At 34.3% G+C, this 19,932-nt stretch overlaps 1 protein-coding gene and 1 long non-coding RNA gene across 13 annotated transcripts; one reads left to right on the forward strand and one right to left on the reverse strand.

The window, feature by feature from the left end:
* Window positions 1-8: 8 nt before the first annotated feature.
* LOC149406256 (uncharacterized) lies at window positions 9-6,254 on the forward strand. Of its 12 annotated transcripts, XR_016301332.1 has the most exons (15): window positions 9-577; window positions 670-772; window positions 1,384-1,536; window positions 1,711-2,891; window positions 3,032-3,082; window positions 3,302-3,451; window positions 3,643-3,763; window positions 3,866-3,929; window positions 4,043-4,088; window positions 4,164-4,277; window positions 4,477-4,614; window positions 4,739-4,824; window positions 4,980-5,100; window positions 5,224-5,305; window positions 5,406-6,254. It is a non-coding gene; the product is annotated as an uncharacterized LOC149406256 (long non-coding RNA). The 12 variants fall into 12 exon arrangements; XR_016301317.1 differs by having other exon boundaries at window positions 3,866-4,088; window positions 4,456-4,614; XR_016301325.1 differs by having other exon boundaries at window positions 3,866-4,088.
* Window positions 6,255-15,703: 9,449 nt separating this feature from the next.
* On the reverse strand, window positions 15,704-17,013 carry LOC149406257 (Ubiquitin-like superfamily protein). Its single transcript, XM_089626056.1, has 2 exons — window positions 16,598-17,013; window positions 15,704-16,200 (listed from the first exon to the last, which is right to left on the reverse strand). Exons 1-2 carry the CDS (start codon window positions 16,896-16,898, stop codon window positions 15,986-15,988), a joined length of 516 nt encoding a protein of 171 aa, XP_089482182.1. The 5' UTR covers window positions 16,899-17,013; the 3' UTR covers window positions 15,704-15,985.
* Between the last annotated feature and the right edge of the window lie 2,919 nt (window positions 17,014-19,932).

Genomic DNA, 19,932 nt, shown 5'->3' on the forward strand with positions numbered 1-19,932 from the left:
AACATGGGTAGTATTAGGCTCGGGATAGGGGTGGGACCGAACCAGGGTAGGGTTAGGCTCGGGATGGAGGTGGGACCGAACCTGGGTAGGGCCAGGCTCGGGAAGGGGATTACTAACTTACTAACTTCTTTACTAACTACTAACATACTGACTCGCTCACTTACTAACATTACTAACTACTAACAGACTAACTCGCTCCCTCACTAACTTTACTAACTACTGACAGACTAACTCGTTCATTCGCTAACTTTTGGTAATAGTTCAATGTTTGGCGTTGTTTTGCAGGATGAAGTAGTCTGCAGTAGTACTCTGCAGGCTTCCAAGTCCGTGCCATTGTCCTGCTACATATTCCGAGTTGCCTTATATTCGGGTTTTTTTTATTATTGTGTTAGAGTATATTTGTTGGTGTTAACATATTTACTTTTTCTGTTTTATTTTCCTATTCTCATTGTTGGGCTGATGTTATGCGCCAATTCTTCATCCAGTACAGACAATCTGCCAGCATGATACGTTCGATCCACGGCTCCTTTGCCCAGCTCTTTGCTTTCACAATGCGCTCTAATCTCCTGCTTGTACAGTGAGTTAAACTCTTAGCTCTTTTTAGTCTTCAAAATAGTAATAGTCCATGAGTCTTGACCATCCTAGAAGCTCTTGTTTTCTTGCCTCTAGGTACTTATGGTGATGGATGTGGCTGGAGTTTCTCTGACCGAAGCTGTGGCGTTCTAAAAAGCCCCAATGTGGCGATGAAGCTGACCCAGGACCACCGAAGAAGGTACACTAATTGCTCTGTCCCTAACACCCCTGCTTAATATGTTATAGGATTCTCAACTTTGACCTTCTTAGTTAAATTCCTACATTAATTGCTAAAGGGAAAACTGCACTCCATTTTTGTAATTAGGCTCTCAGGCTGTTAATATAAAGATTCTTTTATAAAATAAAAAGAAAAATTACAAAATGGAAAACAACTTTCATATTGTTTCTGATTTCTTATTATTATTTTTTTATATTTATTTTTGATTGGTTATCTTCCCCTTAGCTCTTTTAACTGGCTCCATATTTTCTTCTTTTTAAAAAACTGCCGGCCGGCCCAAAATATTTGGTCTCAGTCAAAAGAGTTGGGGGAGCATAAGCATCTATAATTTTCAAATAAAACTATATATGCATAATATATATATATATATATATATATATATATATATATATATATATTGCTAGAAATGTATGTTTGTTACACACCCCAAAATAATTTCTACCGAAGAATCTATGTTTTTTTTTTAGATCGGAGGTGAGAGTATTGATTAAGACCATATGTTGCTTATTGTTATGGTAGTAGATTTCTAACAGATTTTACGTGTTGTTTCTCGTCGATATATGAACTACAAGGGCTTGATCCCTCTCTCTCTCCTAAAAAGAAGAGAGAGGGTATGTAGGCAGCTCAATTCTGAGTACAGCCATACTTGCAGATGCATGGAAAGAACAAAAGATATTGTTTTTATTCTTTTACAACAGCCACCCAGCATTGCCTCAGCTTTCAAGGTCTTCTCTCTCTCTCTCTCTCTCTCTCTCTCTCTCTCTCTCTCTCTCTTTTGGTTGATATATCTAGGTTGTTCTATTAAGTGGTTTCTTTCTATTGGATCAATATTAATCCTTCAGAGAGTCTGAAAACCCTTCTTAATTCTGATGTCATGTTTTCTTTCTTGCAATATGTAGGATAGGGCATATGGATCTCAGGTTTCAGCTTTTTATGAAGTCATTTTCGTCGCTAACACGGTAAGAACAACTCAATTGATTACTTCCCTTTCAAACTAATTTAAAAATAGATCAAATGCAAGTCATAGTTAGTGTTCTTTTTTTAAATTTACCCACAACTAATATGATCGTATCTTTTCAACCTATTTACTGTGTATCTTATGAGCTTCTGTACTAAGAATGTTTTTAAATTTTTTTAAAGTATCTTAGCTATACAGTTTTTTTGGGCAAATGCTTGCCTTTTCACTGTGTATCTTATGAACTTCTATAATAAGTATGATTTTAAATATTTTGAAGTATCTTAGCTATACAGTTTTTTTGAGCAAAGGCTTGCCCTTTCACTGTGTATCTTATGAACTTCTATAATAAGTATGTTTTTAGATATGTTGAAGTATCTTAGCTGTACAGTTTTTTTTTTTGGCAAATACTTGCCTTTTCACTGTGTATCCTAGGAACTTCTATAATAAGAATGTTCTTAAATATTTTGTAAAAATGATTTATATGTTAAATTCTATCGTATGTAAGTGATTTCCATATTTTTATTTTACTTCAATTGTTTAACTTAAGAGTCGTGTCAAAACCTATGTGTGTAGCTATTACTTGAATTTGTACTTGGATAATTATTTTGTTATATGTTTAATTAGAGTTACTAATTCTACTTTTTTTATGAGGTTCACGGAAAGGAATCCTTTTGTGTTAAATAGCTTGTCCCACATAATGAAAGGTACGCAATTTATATTCGTCTCAAAGCATATACGAGTTTATCATGTATAAGCATAGATTCTTAAGACTTATAGTAATTTCAACCTTGTTTGCATAACTTCTATTCTTCAAGTTTTACTTACTGACTAGGGTTTTTAGTATGCATGGAGTTTTTTTTTGGGGGGGAAAATAGTTCCCCATTTCACTCTATGTACCTAAGAGCTGCCATTTTTAATTGTAGAACTTGTTGAAATTATTTTAGTGTGTATAACTATTGTAACCTGCGTATCTAACTTACTTAACCATCGCTCATTGCAAATACTAATCTTGGTATTCTACTTTTGACGAGGTATTTGGAGGCAAATTTGTCCAAATCAATTAAGTTGTCCAACTAAAAAGACTAAAGGTATTGAACCTTTTTTCTTTTTTTGGCATCAAAGGTATTGAATCTTTTACTACTATCTAATAACATATTCTTGTTTAATATTAATATTTGTACGTTCCCAAAACAATTCCTAATTTTAGTCTGTTTTGACGATGTATACGGTTGACGCGCTGACGGAACCTGATCTGCCTCAAGCTTTGGCGTTCAAGGAAGCTCCAATGTGGCGACCCACGACCACTGAAGCAGGTACGCTGCTTGCTCTTTCTTTTACGCCTCTTCATAATAAGTAGTCTATGCATAATCTTCTCAAGATTCTCAACTGTGATCTCCTATGTTAAACTCCTAAATTACTTACAAAAGAGAAAACATTTCTCATATAATTCTAGCTTGCTTATATTTTCGTTTAAAAAATGATTGGTTATCCTCCCCTTTGACGGGCTCTAATTTTTTTTTTTTTTAATGCAGGGCGGGCCAAATTTTTTAACTTTTTTTATTTTATTTTATTTTTTATTTTGGTCTCAGTCAAAATGTTGGGGGAGCATAAACATCTAGATTTTCAAATAGGAACGGGGCGTTCCGAGGTGTGAAGTGGGAGAGAAGGGATTTCATAATTGGGTATGTGTGTAACATTTTTTTTTTCTGGAAGTATGTCTTATTATATTCCCCAAAATGATTTCTACCGAAGATACTATGTTGGAGACATAAGTCGAGGGTATTCGTTAAAATTATGCATTGATATACTGTTGACATACACTTTTTTGCCATTAGATTTCTAACATATTTTACTTGTCGATATGAACTACAAGGGCTTGATCCCTCTCTTCTCCAAAAAGAATAGAGAGAGAGGTATGGAGGCAGCTCAACTATGAGTGCAGCCATAATTGCAGATTGTTTTTATGCTTACCCAGTGCTGTCTCAGCTTTCAAGGTCCAATTGCAGTCTCTCTCTCTCTCTCTCCTGATTTGGTTGATATCTTTAGGTTTTCTTATTGAGTGGTTTTTTTCTTCTGAATTGTTCTCAACTACGCAGATGTTGTTTACCAACTAGCACTTTAACCTGTGGGAGTAGCTTCTCTTCACCATCTGATATTATGGTAAGTGATTCCCTTGCAATTTTACGACTTTGTATAGGAACTTTCAGTTATGCCTCTTACATACGGACTTGTGATCCTTATCATCTTGACTTTATCTCTGACCCAAATACAAGAGATTGGATGGGATATGTTTGAGGTGATTGCTTGAATATGTTTGAGGTAATTGCTTGAACCTTGAATAATGTTTAGATTTTAAGTAAAGCTTTGTAATTGATCTCTTTGATTTTCGAATAGACACACGATTGATATATGAAGTCACTCTGCCTGCTCGCGCTTATCACAAGCCACAGGGTTTTAGCAAGCTCAAACTCATCTCCACAACTCACCTATGTTTAAGCCTTAGAACAGGTACCATTTTCTATCCTTCTTCCAATAGCTAGCTAAGGTCCGATGGACACTGCTTATACAGTGAGTTAACTCATAATTGATTTCTTTAGTCTCGTAATAACACGTGCTCTTTCATATAGGTGTTTGATTAGAACTTTGATAGAACGAAATTATAACATTTATTTGTCATCTTTGTAAGGTTTTCTTCCCTGATGTACAGCAAATGTCCATCTACGACCAAGCGATATATTGCTCTGATACTCGACGAAGTTATCAATGGCTTCAATTGTATCGTCTCTGCGTACAAGAAGATGGGCAGCAGAAAACCTATACAATAGAGAGCGGAATAAGAAGCGAGGTAAATAAACCCCGTGTTATCCCTTTAGCCGTTATCAAAAGCATGTGCAAACTCATCTGCAGAACCGACCTCTGTTTTAGCCTTGAACACGTAATCTAAATTATCACCATCTCTCTCTTTCCAGCCGCGCATATTGAAGTTTACCCACTGAAGATGCCAAGTATAGAGACCCATCTTCATTTTAAACTTTTGGAGGAGTTATCTGCCCGTGTAAGTGTTCATATTTGTGATCCCTTTAGCTTGTGGCTTCCAATAGTAGTGGAAAAATCTGCCTTCATCAATACAAATACAGGTTATTGATAAAAAAAAAAAAATATAGCTGAGAATTTGGTTTGGTGTATCTGATCATTTAGATCTTATGACAGGTAAGCGAAGCTATAGAAGTTAGTGTTTTGGTGCCGTGCTCAAATATTAAGCTTTACGCATTTGTGTGGTATGGGAATCTGGATTCAGATACTTTCATTGGCCGGTGATTCCAATTAGCGAGTAAGGAATTTTTATGTACATGCGACTTCTCCGTGCTTCTTTCACCAAAGACTGAATTCCCTAGCTCTTCATTCATCATGCCTTTATCTTTGACTATGCCTGTTTATGGGGGGTTTATTGCAGGCACACTTTCATTCTTTTGAGTACAGAAAAATGACATATTTGGAGTATTGTCCAGAAGCTTCTTGTAGACAACCAAGTCGAGGTAAATTCGTTACTATATTGATGCAAAACCGGTTCTTTTTTTGTAGTGTTCAATATTGAAATAGTTTGCCTCTATACACTGATTGTATTTTGTGGTTCAGGTGCAAGAATACGGAACGATTATTTTAGCAGGCCAATGGAGGGTCCCGAGGGTGTGGGATTGTTGTGGGGGGACCGGATCTAGGTGGGGCCTGGCTCGGAAAGAGGGTAGGGGGACCAATCATGGGTACGGCTAGGCTCGGGATAGGGGTAGGACCGAACCTGGGTAGTGCTAGGCTCAGGAAGGGGATTACCAACTAACTTCTAACTGCTAACTTCACTAACTACTAACATACTAACTCGCTCACTCACTAACTTTACTATTAACATATTAACTTGCTAATTCGTTAAATATTTGCTAATTGTCATTGTTTTGCAGGATGAAATTCTCTGCAAGTACTCTGCAGGCTTCCATGTCTGCTAGGCATTACGAATTGCCAGCAATTCGGGTCCTTTTTATTATTGTGTTGAGTTGATTTGTTGGTTCTAAATCCTGGCCAAGATATAGTGTACCAGGCTAAAGATTGCAATTTTTTAAGTTAATGATTTTGTTCCTCTTTTTAAGTATTTACAGAGGCTAAATGCCATATTACAAAAAAGAGGGAACATTGAGTACAAAAACGAGAGCATATAATCTCCTGCAACAGACCGGGAGATTGGTCGTGGATATCAAACAAAAGAAAAGACCTATTATAATTCAAGATTTGGATCCTATATTCATATCTAGGCTACATATTTCATATTTATACCTGAGATCCAAAGTCCCGGTTGGGATCGAAAATTTTAAGATTTGAGATTTTTAGTTTTAGGGTTTTAAGTTCTTAGTTGTGGTTAAAAATTATAGGTCTAGTTAGGTTCTTAAGTTTTCATTCCGATATGAGTTCTTTATATAGGGTCTTATGTTCTTATAGGTGTCCAACTTCATAGTTTTGTGGCTTAAACTTCTTATTTTTAGCTTTAAGTTGCTATTTGGAGTCCAATACGATAGATTTTGCGTTCTAAGCTCTTATTTGGCGGCTCTTATTTGGCGGCTCTTATTTGGCGGACGATGTTCTAAATTTAAGGTCCAAATTTTAGTTTAGGTGTTTTGAGTTTTAGTTTGGCAGTCTTATTTGATGTCCAATGTTCAAGATTTGGACTCCTATTAGGTGTCCAAATTTTTAGATACCGGGTTAAACGTTCTAATTTAGGATCCTAAGTACTTCGGGGACCAAAGTTCTATTTCGCCGTCCAAAGTTCTAAATTTGAATTTTAAAGATCTAGATAAAAGGTATAAATTTTTTATTTGGAGTAGTAAATTCTATTTTGGTGTAAAAAAGTACAGATTGAGGATTCTATGTTCTTATTATCGATACAAAGTTCAAGATTCAGGGTATAAAGTTCAAGATTCGGACTCCCAAATTTGGATCCTATATTCATATCTATGCTACATATTTATACCTGAGATCCAAAGTCCAGATTGAGATAAAATTTTAAGATTTGAGATTTTCAGTTTTAGGGTTTTAAGTTCTTAGTTGTGGTTAAAAATTATAGGTCTAGTTAGGGTCTTAAGTTTTCATTCTGATATCTAAGTTCTTTATATAGGGTCTTATGTTCTTATAGGTGTTCAACTTCGTAGTTTTGTGGCTTAAACTTCTTATTTTTAGGTTTGAGTTAATATTTGGAGCCCAGTATGATAGACTTTGCTTCCTAAGCTTTTATTTGGTGGACGTGTTCCAAATTTAATGTCCAAAATCCTAGATATGGTGTCCTTTGTTCTTGATTTGCGGTTTTAAGTCGTTATTCGCGGGACAACGTTCTAGATGTAGGGTCTAAATTTCTACTTTAGTGGTATAGAGTTTATAGATTTCTGATCCTAGTGGCTCTTTTGATTTTGAGGTCGTATTTTTGTTGTCAAAGACAATAGATTTTGGTCCTAAGTTCTTACTCAATGTAAAAAGTTACATATTTTGGGACCTAAGTTCTACTTTGGGGTCCAAAGTTTTAGATTTCGATCTTATGCTTTTATTACGTGTCCAAAGTTTTATTTGATGTCCAATGTTCATGATTTGGACCCCAATATTATTATCAACTGTCCAAATTTCTAGATATTGGGTCAAACGTTCTAATTTGGGATCCTTGGGGACCAAAGTCATAAGTTAAGTGTCTTAAGTCCTATTTATCCGTCCAAAGTTCTAAATTTGATGTCTAAGTATCAAGATAGTAGGTTTAAAGTTTTTACTTGGAATACTGAAATACTAATTTAGGATTAAAAGTTACATATTAGGGATTCTATGTTCTTATTATCGATACAAAGTTCAAGATTTAGGGTATACAGTAAAATATTTGCGGTAAAAGTTCTAGACAGTTGGGATAAATATTCTAAGATTTGGCGTCATATGTTCTCATTTAGGCTACATAATTAGAACTGTGATCGAAAGTTTTAAATTAGGATCGAAATATTTAGATTTGAGATTTTAAGGTTTAGGTTATATGTCCAATGATCTTATTTAGAATCTTAAGTTTTTAGTTGCGGTCCAAAAATACAGATTTACGGTCCTAAGTTTTCATTTCGATATATAAGTTATGTATATAGGGTCTTATGTTCTTATAGGTGTCAACGTTATAGTTTTGGGGTTTAAACTTCTTATTTTTAGTTCTATGTTATTTTTGGTGTCTATAACTATAGATTTTGCGCCCTAAGCTCTTATTTGGCGGACGATGTTCTAAATTTAATGTCCAAATTTTAGTTTAGGTGTTTTGAGTTTTAGTTTGGCGGTCCTAAGTTGGTATAGGTGTCCATAGTTCTTATTTGAATTTTCAATATCTAAATAAAAGATTTAAAGTTCTTACTTGGAGTAGTAAATTCTAATTTGGTGTAAAAATTAAAAATTACCCTTCCCTGACCCTGATCCAAAAATTAAATAGCGCTAGCCCAATCTCTTTGCAGGTCCGTTGGAGAGTAATGTTTGAATTCCTTCTAGGAGGAGTGAAGTCAAATCACAATATTTGGGTTGAGCGCATCCAGTAGAGCTTCTGACCTCCAACTTTCAGTTTCAAAAATGCATTTGTTTATGTGTATCTACGGGGTCCAGAGGCCTGCAAGAACTCATGTCATAGCAATCGTCTTCCATCTAAGGTTCTTTCCTGGTTTCGAATGTAGTTGAAAAAAAATCTCCCAACAGTATATCGAGGAAGCAGAGATGCCAACCTTATCAACAAACCACGTCCATAAGCCTTAGGCAGTGGAACAATCGACAAATATTCTCGGCCGCTCTTTGACTAAAAACGCAGCAACTTGGTGAGAGGGTCTAATGAGGGTTTTGCTTCTGAAGAACCTCTGATGTGTTAATTCTTTTAAGAGTCAATCTCCAACAAAAAAAAAAAGAGTTGGAACTTTTTTCGGTGCGGCGGATTTCCACATCCCTTCGAAGAAAGGAATGGAGTGAGTCGAACCCGAGGAACCGAGAGCAAAATTCATTGATTTATTCGAGAAATTTTCGGTATAATCCAACTAAAACCTTTGATCCTCCAACTCGTACATGAGAGAGACCGCATCTAGAGAGACCAACAATTGAGTGAATTCTGAAGTTTCTCTATCCAATTCGGACCTTTTTGGGACCAAATTCCATTCTCGGCAACTGAGGAGACCAAATTCCATTCCTTATAAAACTCTTCTTGTACTGAAAAAATGGATTTCCAAAGGCTTCAGAAAGTGTCCCCAATAGCTCCCCCGAGGCCCCATTCGTTTACTTGATAACCATAGATGGCGGCTATTATCTAATGCCAGATCTCCTCGGGTTCATATGGAAACCGCCAAAGCCATTTGGTCAGCGAAGTCTTATTTTTATTTGTCAACCTCCCAATGCCCAAACCTCCATTCTCTTTTAACTTGCAACATACATCCATGGCAACACTCGCACGCCCATTTTTCTTATTGAAACCTTTAAAAAAATTCATCATGATTTTCTCCAAATCCTCGGTGACTCCGATAGGCACTTTGAAGACCGAAGTGGAAAGGACTGATGGTATTAGAGTCAACTTCCCTCTTTTCGAAAGAAAGCCTCCCGCGATTCTCTTAGCGACCTCATATAGGAAGGGTTGCCAAAAGGATTTGTTCCTCGGGTTATCTCCAAGTTACCAAGATATGCAATCGGCCAATCAACCTGTTGGTATCCTAACGAAGCACCTACAGTCTCGCTTATCTCTGCCGCACAGACAATACCTAAGCTACTTTTCTCGATATTTATTTTAAGACCCACCCTCGGGGGTCCTACCGAACTCGAGAAGTGTATACGATCTTTTTCATTAATGATAACGGAAAAAGAGACCGGCCGGTGAAAAGCATCTCTTCACCCACTATCACCATTTCGCGTTGAATTTTTTTTTTTTCCATCACGTAATCGAGGAAGTTCTAATCTACCATGTTGTACGCCTTCTCAAAATCGATTTCGAAAAATGCTCATTTTCTCGTTGACCTTTTGATTTCTTTGACCACTTCGTTAGCGGTGAAAATCAAATTTGTAATTCGTCTTCCTTTCACGAAAGCTCTTGAAAAGGGAAATGGTCTTATCCAACACCGTTTTGATACTCTCCGCCAAAACGTTGGCCAAGATCTTGCACAAACTTATCACCAAATTGATTGGTCGAAAGTCTTTGGCTCTGCAAGCATTGATTTTTGGAAATAAGACAAATGAAGGTCTCATTTACACTCTTGTTGATTCTGTCCGATTCCCAAAATTCGTTGAAAAATTGAAAACTATCGAGGTAATGATCTCCGAAAAATCTTGGAATAAAGCAATTGAGAGCTATCAGATCCTGAAGACTTGTTTCACGCACATCCGAAAATTGCCACAGATTTCTTCTTCTTCGAATGATTGTGTAAGAGCTTTTGCACTTTTTCTTCGTTGATGGACTATCATTCCACGTCGTTCCAATCACCCCACGGAGAAGGAGATGCTTGGTATAACCTTTTGAAGAACCGGTTAATTTTTTCGACGATTTCAACCTGATTTGTCGTAACAGACTCGTTCTCCCTTTCCAATTTCCACGAGTTCTTTGCCTTTCTAACACTCAAAAGAGTCTGAAAAATACTAGTATTTCCATCCCCATGCTTAGCCCGGGTGATTTTTGCTTTGAATCTGGATGCCCTCTCATAGTCCGCGAGAATGCCGCCCCATTGTCCTTTGAGGAAAGCGTTCTCGATTCTTTTTTCCTCCGTCTATTCAGGGCCTCCCTCTAATCTGTCAAGCTTGATGATCTCATTTCGATTCTGCATTTCTTTTCTAACTTCTTTTCCTTTTCACCGGCTGCCGAGACCCTTTATTTTGTTTTTTAAAACGTGGAGCTTTCCCATGAACTTGTGTTCTAACCACCCTGCTGGGACCAGTTCTGACCAAGAAGAAATCACAAAGGCCTCGAAATCGAGATGAGCCAGCCAATCGTTATCTAAACTGAAATGGCTCGGCCTCCATTTTGTCGATTCCGAGTGTTAGAGGAAAGTGATCCGAGACTCCTTTTAGTTGAACCTCTTCGTTGCAGTACAAAAAAGTTTCCATCTAGCCGATCGTAAAAAGAAACTTGTCGAGATACGAACACGTTGGATTCTCCCGAAAGTTGGACCAAGTGAACTTGCCATTCGAAAGTGAACGGTTGATCAAGGATAAACCAGAGTGACATTTTTGTAAATTTTTGTCTTTTCAAAGGTAATTGTATATTCTCAATCAGAATGGAAAGTCTTGTAATTATGAAACTTTTAAAGGGTATTTTCTTCATTCTACTGTAGAACTTAACAATTACCTGAATCTGTGTGAAGATCACACAATGCCAGTGTCAAGTGCTCTCATTTATGAATATACAAAGTTTTTCATGTGTTCTTGCTGAAGCCATATCGCGGAGAACTGCCCGCAACGCCGATAGAGCTTCCTTCACTCCACGAGGGCAGGAGAATTCCAAATCCACCACATGTGATCCTCCGCGCTCAAAGGTTCAAGGGGTAGCGTCAATTACTAGTCCATTGGAAGGAAAAAGACGCCGACAGATCAACGTGGGAAGAATACACGACATTTAGAGAGGCGTACTCGGACTACGAGCTTTAGAGGAGGAGAGTAATGTTACAGATTCCTTCATGTAAAACAATTTCATCGAAAGAATCGGTAAACAAATCGACAAGTATTAGTAGTTACTTATTTAATTTATGAAGTTACTTTTATTTAATTTAAATTACTTGTTTCGTTTAGGAAGTTACCTTTTCTATTTCAGTCTTGTAAGGTTAAGCTTACATATAAATAGATCTATTTTATTAATGAGAAGTCATCTTATAACCAATTAATTTAGTTTCTCTCAAAAGAGGAAAACTAGGTTTTGTGGAGAAAACACGCTCCTAACTATTATGCACGCACGCTCACTCACTCACATACATGCAGGCACAAAACGGTTCTTGTCATGTGATCATAATCCCGGGATATATCAAATGTTCAAAAACATGGGTCCAATTCCACTACGATAACTTTCCGTTCATGTGTTTTACATGTGGGTTTGTTGAAGTTGACTGAGAGAAGATGTTTTAGAGAAAGAGGGAAAAGTGGAGATTGTATTAATGAAACCTCGAATTCAAATATTTGTACACAAGTCTACTTATAGCGGTCGTTGAGTAAACGATATACAACTATATAAACGACTAACAGCTAAAACATATACAGAAACAAAAAGAAGAGCTTAGTCGAAATCGGTGGCAATGATACCAAATTCTTGCTCTGGAAATCCGATGACCATCTCAGCTCAGTTCTTCTCCTGAATTTGATAAGATTTTGAATAATTACCCAAATCCGCATCAGCCGTGGAGCCACAACGGAACTCAAAACTGTCGTAAAAACACTAATTCCCACGCTAAAGTCCATTTCCATCGTGGAAAGTAAAAAAAAAAAAAAAATGGGACTTGTAAGCTCTAAGCTTGACTTGGTCGAGGTATGTATTCGAGCCACACGGTCTCACGAGATGTGCGGATCTGTGGGTTTACTTTAACTTTCAATGTTGTTGTTTTGTTTATTTATATTGAGCGCACTGTAACTGTTTGATATAATTACTGAACCAGATAATCTTCCAAGTTAATTTTCCTTTTATCTCCACGAGAAATACAAATACTGTGTGTTTGTCTTGTTTTATTCTTTGTTAGCGCTCTTGATGCATAAAGCCAACAGTATGTTCCACGACGGAAATAATTGTCCATCTTGAAAAGCTCCGGGTTGGGGTTTTCCACAATAGAAAAACTTCCATAGTGGAAAATATGTATGTCGTGTTTGTAGTAGTGTTCTCTCACTCTAGCTATGGTTCAGCATAAGTTTTGAAAGGACAATAGGAATGGGGGTTTGAAATCTTTTCGTAAAAGGCAAAGCCTTATATCGTTTCGATTTAGCTGAATTTGGCCTTTTATAGGCTTTGGGAGAGAGGACGGTTCACAAGTACTCAAAACGGTTCTAACTTTATAATAACCACCAAGTTATTGCACAATTAATTCAATTAGCTCGATGTGTTTGAAGAGTGAATGTCTTTAAGCCCTCGGTTCATACAAAGCAATATATAAAAGTCGTACTCAACGTCTCATGTATTAGGAATCAATATATCAGTAATATTAATACTGCTACGACCTCAACAAGTAGTTCAAATATGAAAAATTTAAGAGAGCGAACCCATCCCTTGTTACGAGCCAAAGAAAAAAAAATTACTGTCAATGTTGATGTAAACACATAATCTTTTACTCTAATAGTGGAAGGAAGTACAATATTCAATGTGATGTCTTTTATTAAAATAAAAGTAGCCGCGAACCATATGGCTAAAATACTACTAATGAAAGCAGCAGAGAACCATCTAAACTATAAAGAAATGTTTTTATCTGATTATCAAATAAGAGTACGAAGCTTAAAGAACTAGCGCCTTGAGTATAACAAATATTGAAAGCTAATCACTTTCTCAAGGATCTTCTGAATAGACCGAGAGCAAAGTGGAAACTAAATAGATACATCGACTGTTCGACGATACCTAAGTTAGTTTGCCGACAGCACTTTCTGCTGCCGGCCGTATGTGGGTCCCATATGACAAATTTGCTCTTCCCCAGGGCTGGCCCAAACTCACCGGGGGTTCTAGGCAATTCAATATTTTGGGGCCTTATAATACTAATAAAAATTTAAATTTTCAGGGTAAAAAATGTAAATTTTTTAGAAAATTGGCCAAAAGTGTAAATTTTTAGGGTAAAAAATGTAAATTTTCTTAAAAATAAGCAAAAAGTGTAAATGTTTTGGAGCCCATCCACATATGGGGCCCTAGGCCTGGGCCTAGCCCGCCTTAGCCCAAGACCGGCAGTGCTCTTCCCGAGTGATCAAAGACCGGTCGCTCATTATGTCTAATTTTCAAATCATTTTTATTTATTGTAATTCTAATTTCTTTATTATTAAATTACATATGACATGTAAATATTATATTAATTTATTTGTTGCTAAAATACTACGCAATTTACGATTTACACCGGCAAAGGTTTAACATACAATACAGATCAGATGGAAAGTTAGTTATATTATAATACCACGGTAAACCATGAAAGATATGTATGTTTATATTATCCTGCGCGATACCAGTAAGCGGTATTTTAATGTCAAATAATTAGCTAACTACCTAATATAGATTTGAACGTTTGTTAAATATATGCTATATATTTAATGGACCCTTTTAATATTTGGTTCCTTCGTTTTACAAGTTTGTAACGACAACTAATGATGGCACAATAGAGTATACCTTAAATATAAAGTTATTACAAATTAAAAGGTATTAACTTTAGCTTTCTTAAAACAAATGGCATAAAGTTTGGTAGTGATTATATATTTGGTCTGACAATATATATCTACACTTGTTTATTGTGATAGAGTTTAATCGATGTCCAAATATTTATATATAAAAAAAGTAGTTATCTTCATAATTAAAAGTATATATACCTAAGAAAAGTATAAAGTTTTCCATTCCATCTGTTACCTGATTTATTAAGCTTTCTAATAAAGTACCCCCATGCGCAATAATATAAAAATACATATAATAGTTGTAAAACTTCTAATAAATATATGGATTTTTTTTTAAAAAATATGGGAATTAATTAGTACAAGCAAAACCCTTCTTTTTAAAAGAAAAACGGACTAATAAAGCTATCAAGCATGCCCTGAATCATTAAATCCAAAGTATATTGTGGATTAAAATAATTAATGACATGCTGGGTTTTTTTAGTTTGTTGGCCATCAACATGCCAAAAAAGAACTTCCTTTTCCTAAAAAAACCAATTGTACGAAAAATGGACAATTAGACCAGTAGTCCAATAACTCATCATCCTTTTAAAAAATAGTCAAAGTTTCATTTTATTAAGAAAATAGCACACCAGACCTAAGTAAATTAATTAACTGGTTAGGTTAATTTAATTTACTTCATAAAATAGTTTTCAGGTCAAAGTAAATTAATTAATCTAGTTTGGTTAATTAATTTACTTCGCTTTTATAAACTATTTTTTTAATAAAATAAAACTTTGAATATATCCTTAAAAAAAGTAACAAATACTTGTATTAAAAATGGTGTTCCAAACAAACATAATGAATAAATTGATAATAAAAAAAAAATTGGTAACTAGCCAACTAAAACGTTTGGGATTGTTATATAGCCAACATTTCATAAATCTTAAGTAAATAGCCATAAAGGTGACGTGACATTCTTGATTTACTATTTTCATTGAAATAAAAAGGTGTAGTATTTACGTCAATTTATGCGTGTAAATACATGGACGTGGTTATTTACTTAAGATTTACAAAACGTTGACTATATAGCAATATAAAACTGTAAATATGGCTATATACCTAATGGATCCTAAAAAACGCCTAGTTAACATATGGGACCTTACCCATTAATTGAGTACATTGTTCAAGCTAAATGCCTTTTTTCATCCTACTTTTCAGTTCATGATCAAACTTAATTAAGAAAGCATACCCTCACTTTTGATTCAAGCAATCTTTTATTTTATTTCATAAATATATGTAAATAAAAACGAAAGAAGAATTTGAAAGCTTTTAGCATATATATATAATATTATTTTAAATTTTTAGCGATATACATATGATACTAATATATACATTTTTGTCGGTGTGCACGCTTGTAAATTAACAATGTACACGAATATTTTGGGTAGGTGTGTGTGTGTGTGTATATATGTTTGTGAAGTATAAAAAAACACCGTTAAAAAAAAGTATAAAAAAACACATAAGAAAAGAGAGACAGAACAAAAGAGAAACACATCAACTTTGTTTCCTTTGGCCAAAAGGATCACATTAAAAATTTACATACATGGAATAAAACATCTTCATAAAAACAGATGTAACTGATTAAACTAATAAGGAAAATGAAACATTAAGAGTACAGAATTGATTAAAGAGAGGAGGCGTAATTAAAAAAGAACACATTAATTAAGTAGTTCCTAATAATCTTGTCCAAACGGTGATTAATTAAAGAACCACTCATTCATCACCATATTTTAGTGACTTCCTATAGCTAGAGGTTAGTGGAGACTGATCATATATTAATTAATAATTATATATGTATAATTGAGAATTAATTAATAATATAGGTTTTGATGATCAGATCAGACGCTAATGGTGGGACAAGTGTTTCTAATACTGCTGCTGAGAAGCTTCATTTCCTTGATAGCTGGATCTTGTAGCAGAAGCACTTTGTCCTTGTCTCTAACCCCAACCATGTGTAAGAACTCATTATCATCTCTCTCTTTCCCTTTGAACAATACTCTTTGCTCTCTCGCCTCCAAACCGCTCATCAATGATAATATCATCTTCAATTCCCCTATAAAATAATGCCACAAAATCAAACAAAAATGTTAGTCAATTAAATCAAATGTGAATAGATTAAAACAATTAAAACATTTCATAATATTAAAGAAAAAATAATAATACTAAATAAATTATGACCATTTAAAAAAATTGACCAAATCTATTAATGGTTACCAATTTCAAAACTATAAGTATTTATTGACAATAAACAACTATGTTTATTGATAAATTTGGCCATAATTTTTGAATAATTAGAAGCAATTAATAGATTTTGGTATAAAAAAAAAAAAAAAAAAAACTTTTTATATATATATATTTTTTAAGGGATCAAAAAACTTTTAAATGGTCGTAGTTTTAAAATTATCCACAAAAAAAAAAGTAGTGAAAAACAAGGGAATTTAATTAATTACCGAAAGTGGAAGTGGATTCAATGGAAATGTCATGCCATTTTGAGACAGTAGAGACTCTAATGGTGATCAATCCTTCACCTAGGGTTTGAGTACCAACACTCTCTCTCCTCTGGACAAGCATACCACCTGGTCTCATCTCCCATTTGATCTCAGTGACGATATTATTATTATTATTATTATTATTCTCCTTCTGGTTTTGATCACCTCCTTTGAGCTGCTTGTTGTTGCCGCTATCACTTCTGCTCAGCTTTGAGATGCTCCTGCAAAAGTACTTCTTTGATTTCAGCTTGATCATGATCATCTTTCTGATTTTGATTTCACAATATAAAATATTCTTCTTCTCTCTATATTCTCTTTTGTTTTACTCTCGTTTGTTGTTGTTGAACTCAAATGGGAATAACAAGTGTGGGAGGGTCATGGTTTATATAATAGTTGGAGACCATGCAAACCAAAAGGCCAAACATATTAGACTAATAATTAATTAATTAAACAAATAAAAATATGAATAAGCGGAATGGCGAGACTTTAAAATTCAAAGCCGCCCGGGATATGTAGCGAAAAAGTAAGACTGACTATAGAGAATGGCCAGTACAATTATGACACGTGGTATGAAATAGTCTCAAATGCTGATTTTATGGGAGCTTAGGCACATGGGATTGGACACGCTTGCTTGATTACCGTGCCAAGCTCTAATATATTTATTTACACTAAATATAAGTTAATTACACTACCACCCCCACAATTAATGGCTGATTAACGAGTAACCCCCTCAACACGGATTTTACTCTCAAGTAGCGGCAGCTTATCAATGTCCATATTGTCTACATAGTCGATTTTACTCTACACATACAACAAACGTTCATTAACCATTTCCAATTTACCTCCATGGTGAATCTTGAATGTGAATCAACCAGACCCATTACCTGAAAAAAAAAAAATAGGAACGATATTAAATGCACAGCTAAGTACATCCAACCACAATACAGTTAAAATGAATCAAACACAAAACCAGACATCGACAACGGTAGTCCCTATACTTTCGTATTAAAAGCTTCAAAACTTCAAACCAACTACAAACAGACAACGTGGTCGCTACTCTTTGGTATTAAAAGCTTCAAAGCATCGAATTCACTATAAACAAAGCTTCGTGGTCCCTATTGACACTAACGCTTGAAAACTTGTATCAATAAAGATTCCTCACCATGGTCTGGAATCACTATAGTCGAAGAGCTTTGTTCGAACTTAGACTCATTCTTCGAGTTTGCACCTTGGATTCCTTTCTTCGTATTTGGAGACTTGACTTTCTTCTTTTTCTTCGTCGGAGATTCGTTCGAAACCCCGGGATGGATTGATTTGATCTGCGTGAGGGATTCCAATCAGATTTCACCATTGTGTCCAACCCTAGTTTTCGCGATTTTGATTTCGTTTATCATTAGAAATTCTGAGTTTAAGTATTTCTATTTTTGGTTCTATTTAATATTAAATAAATTATATTTATAAAAAAATAAAATAAGACAATTGGGTGTAAATACAATTCTATCCTCACTGACCAAACGTGACTCCAAATTCAAATTTAACCAAGCTTTTTAGACAAAAGTAGCAACGGACAAAAAAATTGAGGGTTTCATATACAACGTTCGTTTGTTACAAAGGGGGTGATTTGTTAATCGGCCATTAGTTGAAGGGGTATTCTTGTAATTAATCCTTAAATATACTATCTTCCTTCCTTATATATTTTTAACATGTTTAATATTATATGCACAATGTTGTTGGTTGACGAATTTTGGCATATCATATTATTATAAAATTACGTGAGAAATTAATTCGAAATTTGATTGTCGCCTGAATTTTATATTAATTATAAAATTATTTTAATATTGAGTCAAAATACCCTTAAAATGTTATGTTAACGGAACCTATGATAATGTGTCAATTTACAATAATAGGGCATTTATGAAATAAAGTTTTCAACTTTCTTCGACTTCTTTCAACAAATACTTTTTCTTTCCCGGGTTGTTTCAGTTCAGGCAATTAAATAGCATATATTTGGTAAATTGTCAATTTTTGTAAAGCGTCTCATCTAAAGTAATGTATTAACCTTTCGTAAATTACCTAATATTAATATGATTGTAATGTACCTCAAGTTTTTGTTTGAATGTATGATAGAAGAAAAGTCGGGTTGATTTAAAGTATTAGTTAAGTTAGTTGCTCTACACCTAATTTGATTGCCACAATCATAAGGGTCTACATAATGTATAATTATTGTAGGAACAAAGAGTGATATTAGATCTCAAATTTTCCGTGGAATATTTGTAATGAACCAAACATAACTACAAACTAAATTAATATTCCCTCATATTTAATACTCACTCAAATGTTCACTATTTTGTCCTATCTTGTAGAATTTTGTGATTTTGATACGGTTTTTGTTCTATTAGTTGGGAAGGTTTACATAATAATTCATGTTTATCTTTTTTCGGTTTACTTTTGCAATGGAATATAATATATAGGTGGTTGGCTAATGATCTATGGTATCAAACCATGTGCAATAGAGTTTAAAATAATAATACCAATTTTCTAAGCTCGTTCTCAATGTATATGTCGATTGGTTCGGTGTTTTAATGTAATAGTTATATTCACTAGCTTTACTTGTAAAAATACTTTAGTTACTTCGGAAATTAAGGGATAAGATGTATACAAGATTCATTCAATCATCACCTATTTATGATATCTATCTTAAATTTAAGCCTTTAATGCTTATATTTACATGTTACTTATTTTGGATGCAGTGACACATTTGGTTATGCATGTGCATTACATTTATCTTTTCATGTTTCTTTTCTCGTCCCCTATCTACTTTGTATAAGTTATAAACTAAGATAGTGATATTTCATGAAATAGGCTTCTTTTAAGCACCTGCAAGAAAAAGTGTAATAATTGTAGTTGAAAATTAGCAACAAAAATGACACCCCCACATGTATATATATATATATATATATATATATATATATATATATTACAAAAAAAAAATGAAAAAAAACCATAATAAAATATGTGTATATGTGTTCTTGTGTATATATATGTTTATATATTTTAATCAAATACGAATTCAATATTTTTAGAAATCAGCAATACAAAAACTCAATAACGTGTGCCATAATTTTTCAGATGGCAAATACAAGGTACTTAATAAAATTGTGTATACATGAAGAGATCATATTTTGTGATAAATACATGAACATATATACACATGAAAGAATTATTTGTTGTATTATTGTAACGTCTCTACATATATTCCATGGGCCTGAGTTAGAAAGAAAAAAAAGCAATAATGT

This window comes from Urtica dioica, chromosome 1 (assembly GCF_054948205.1).
Source record: "Urtica dioica subsp. dioica isolate 48M chromosome 1, U.dioica_male_clone48M_v1_H2, whole genome shotgun sequence".
NCBI lineage: Eukaryota > Viridiplantae > Streptophyta > Magnoliopsida > Rosales > Urticaceae > Urtica > Urtica dioica.

Coding starts and splice junctions, on each gene's coding strand:
- LOC149406257 (XM_089626056.1), bottom strand. CDS start 16,898: ATGATCATGATCAAGCTGAAATCAAAGAAGTACTTTTGCAGGAGCATC. Junction 16,201..16,597: donor TGAATCCACTTCCACTTTCG/GTAATTAATTAA, acceptor ATTATTTTATAG/GGGAATTGAAGATGATATTA.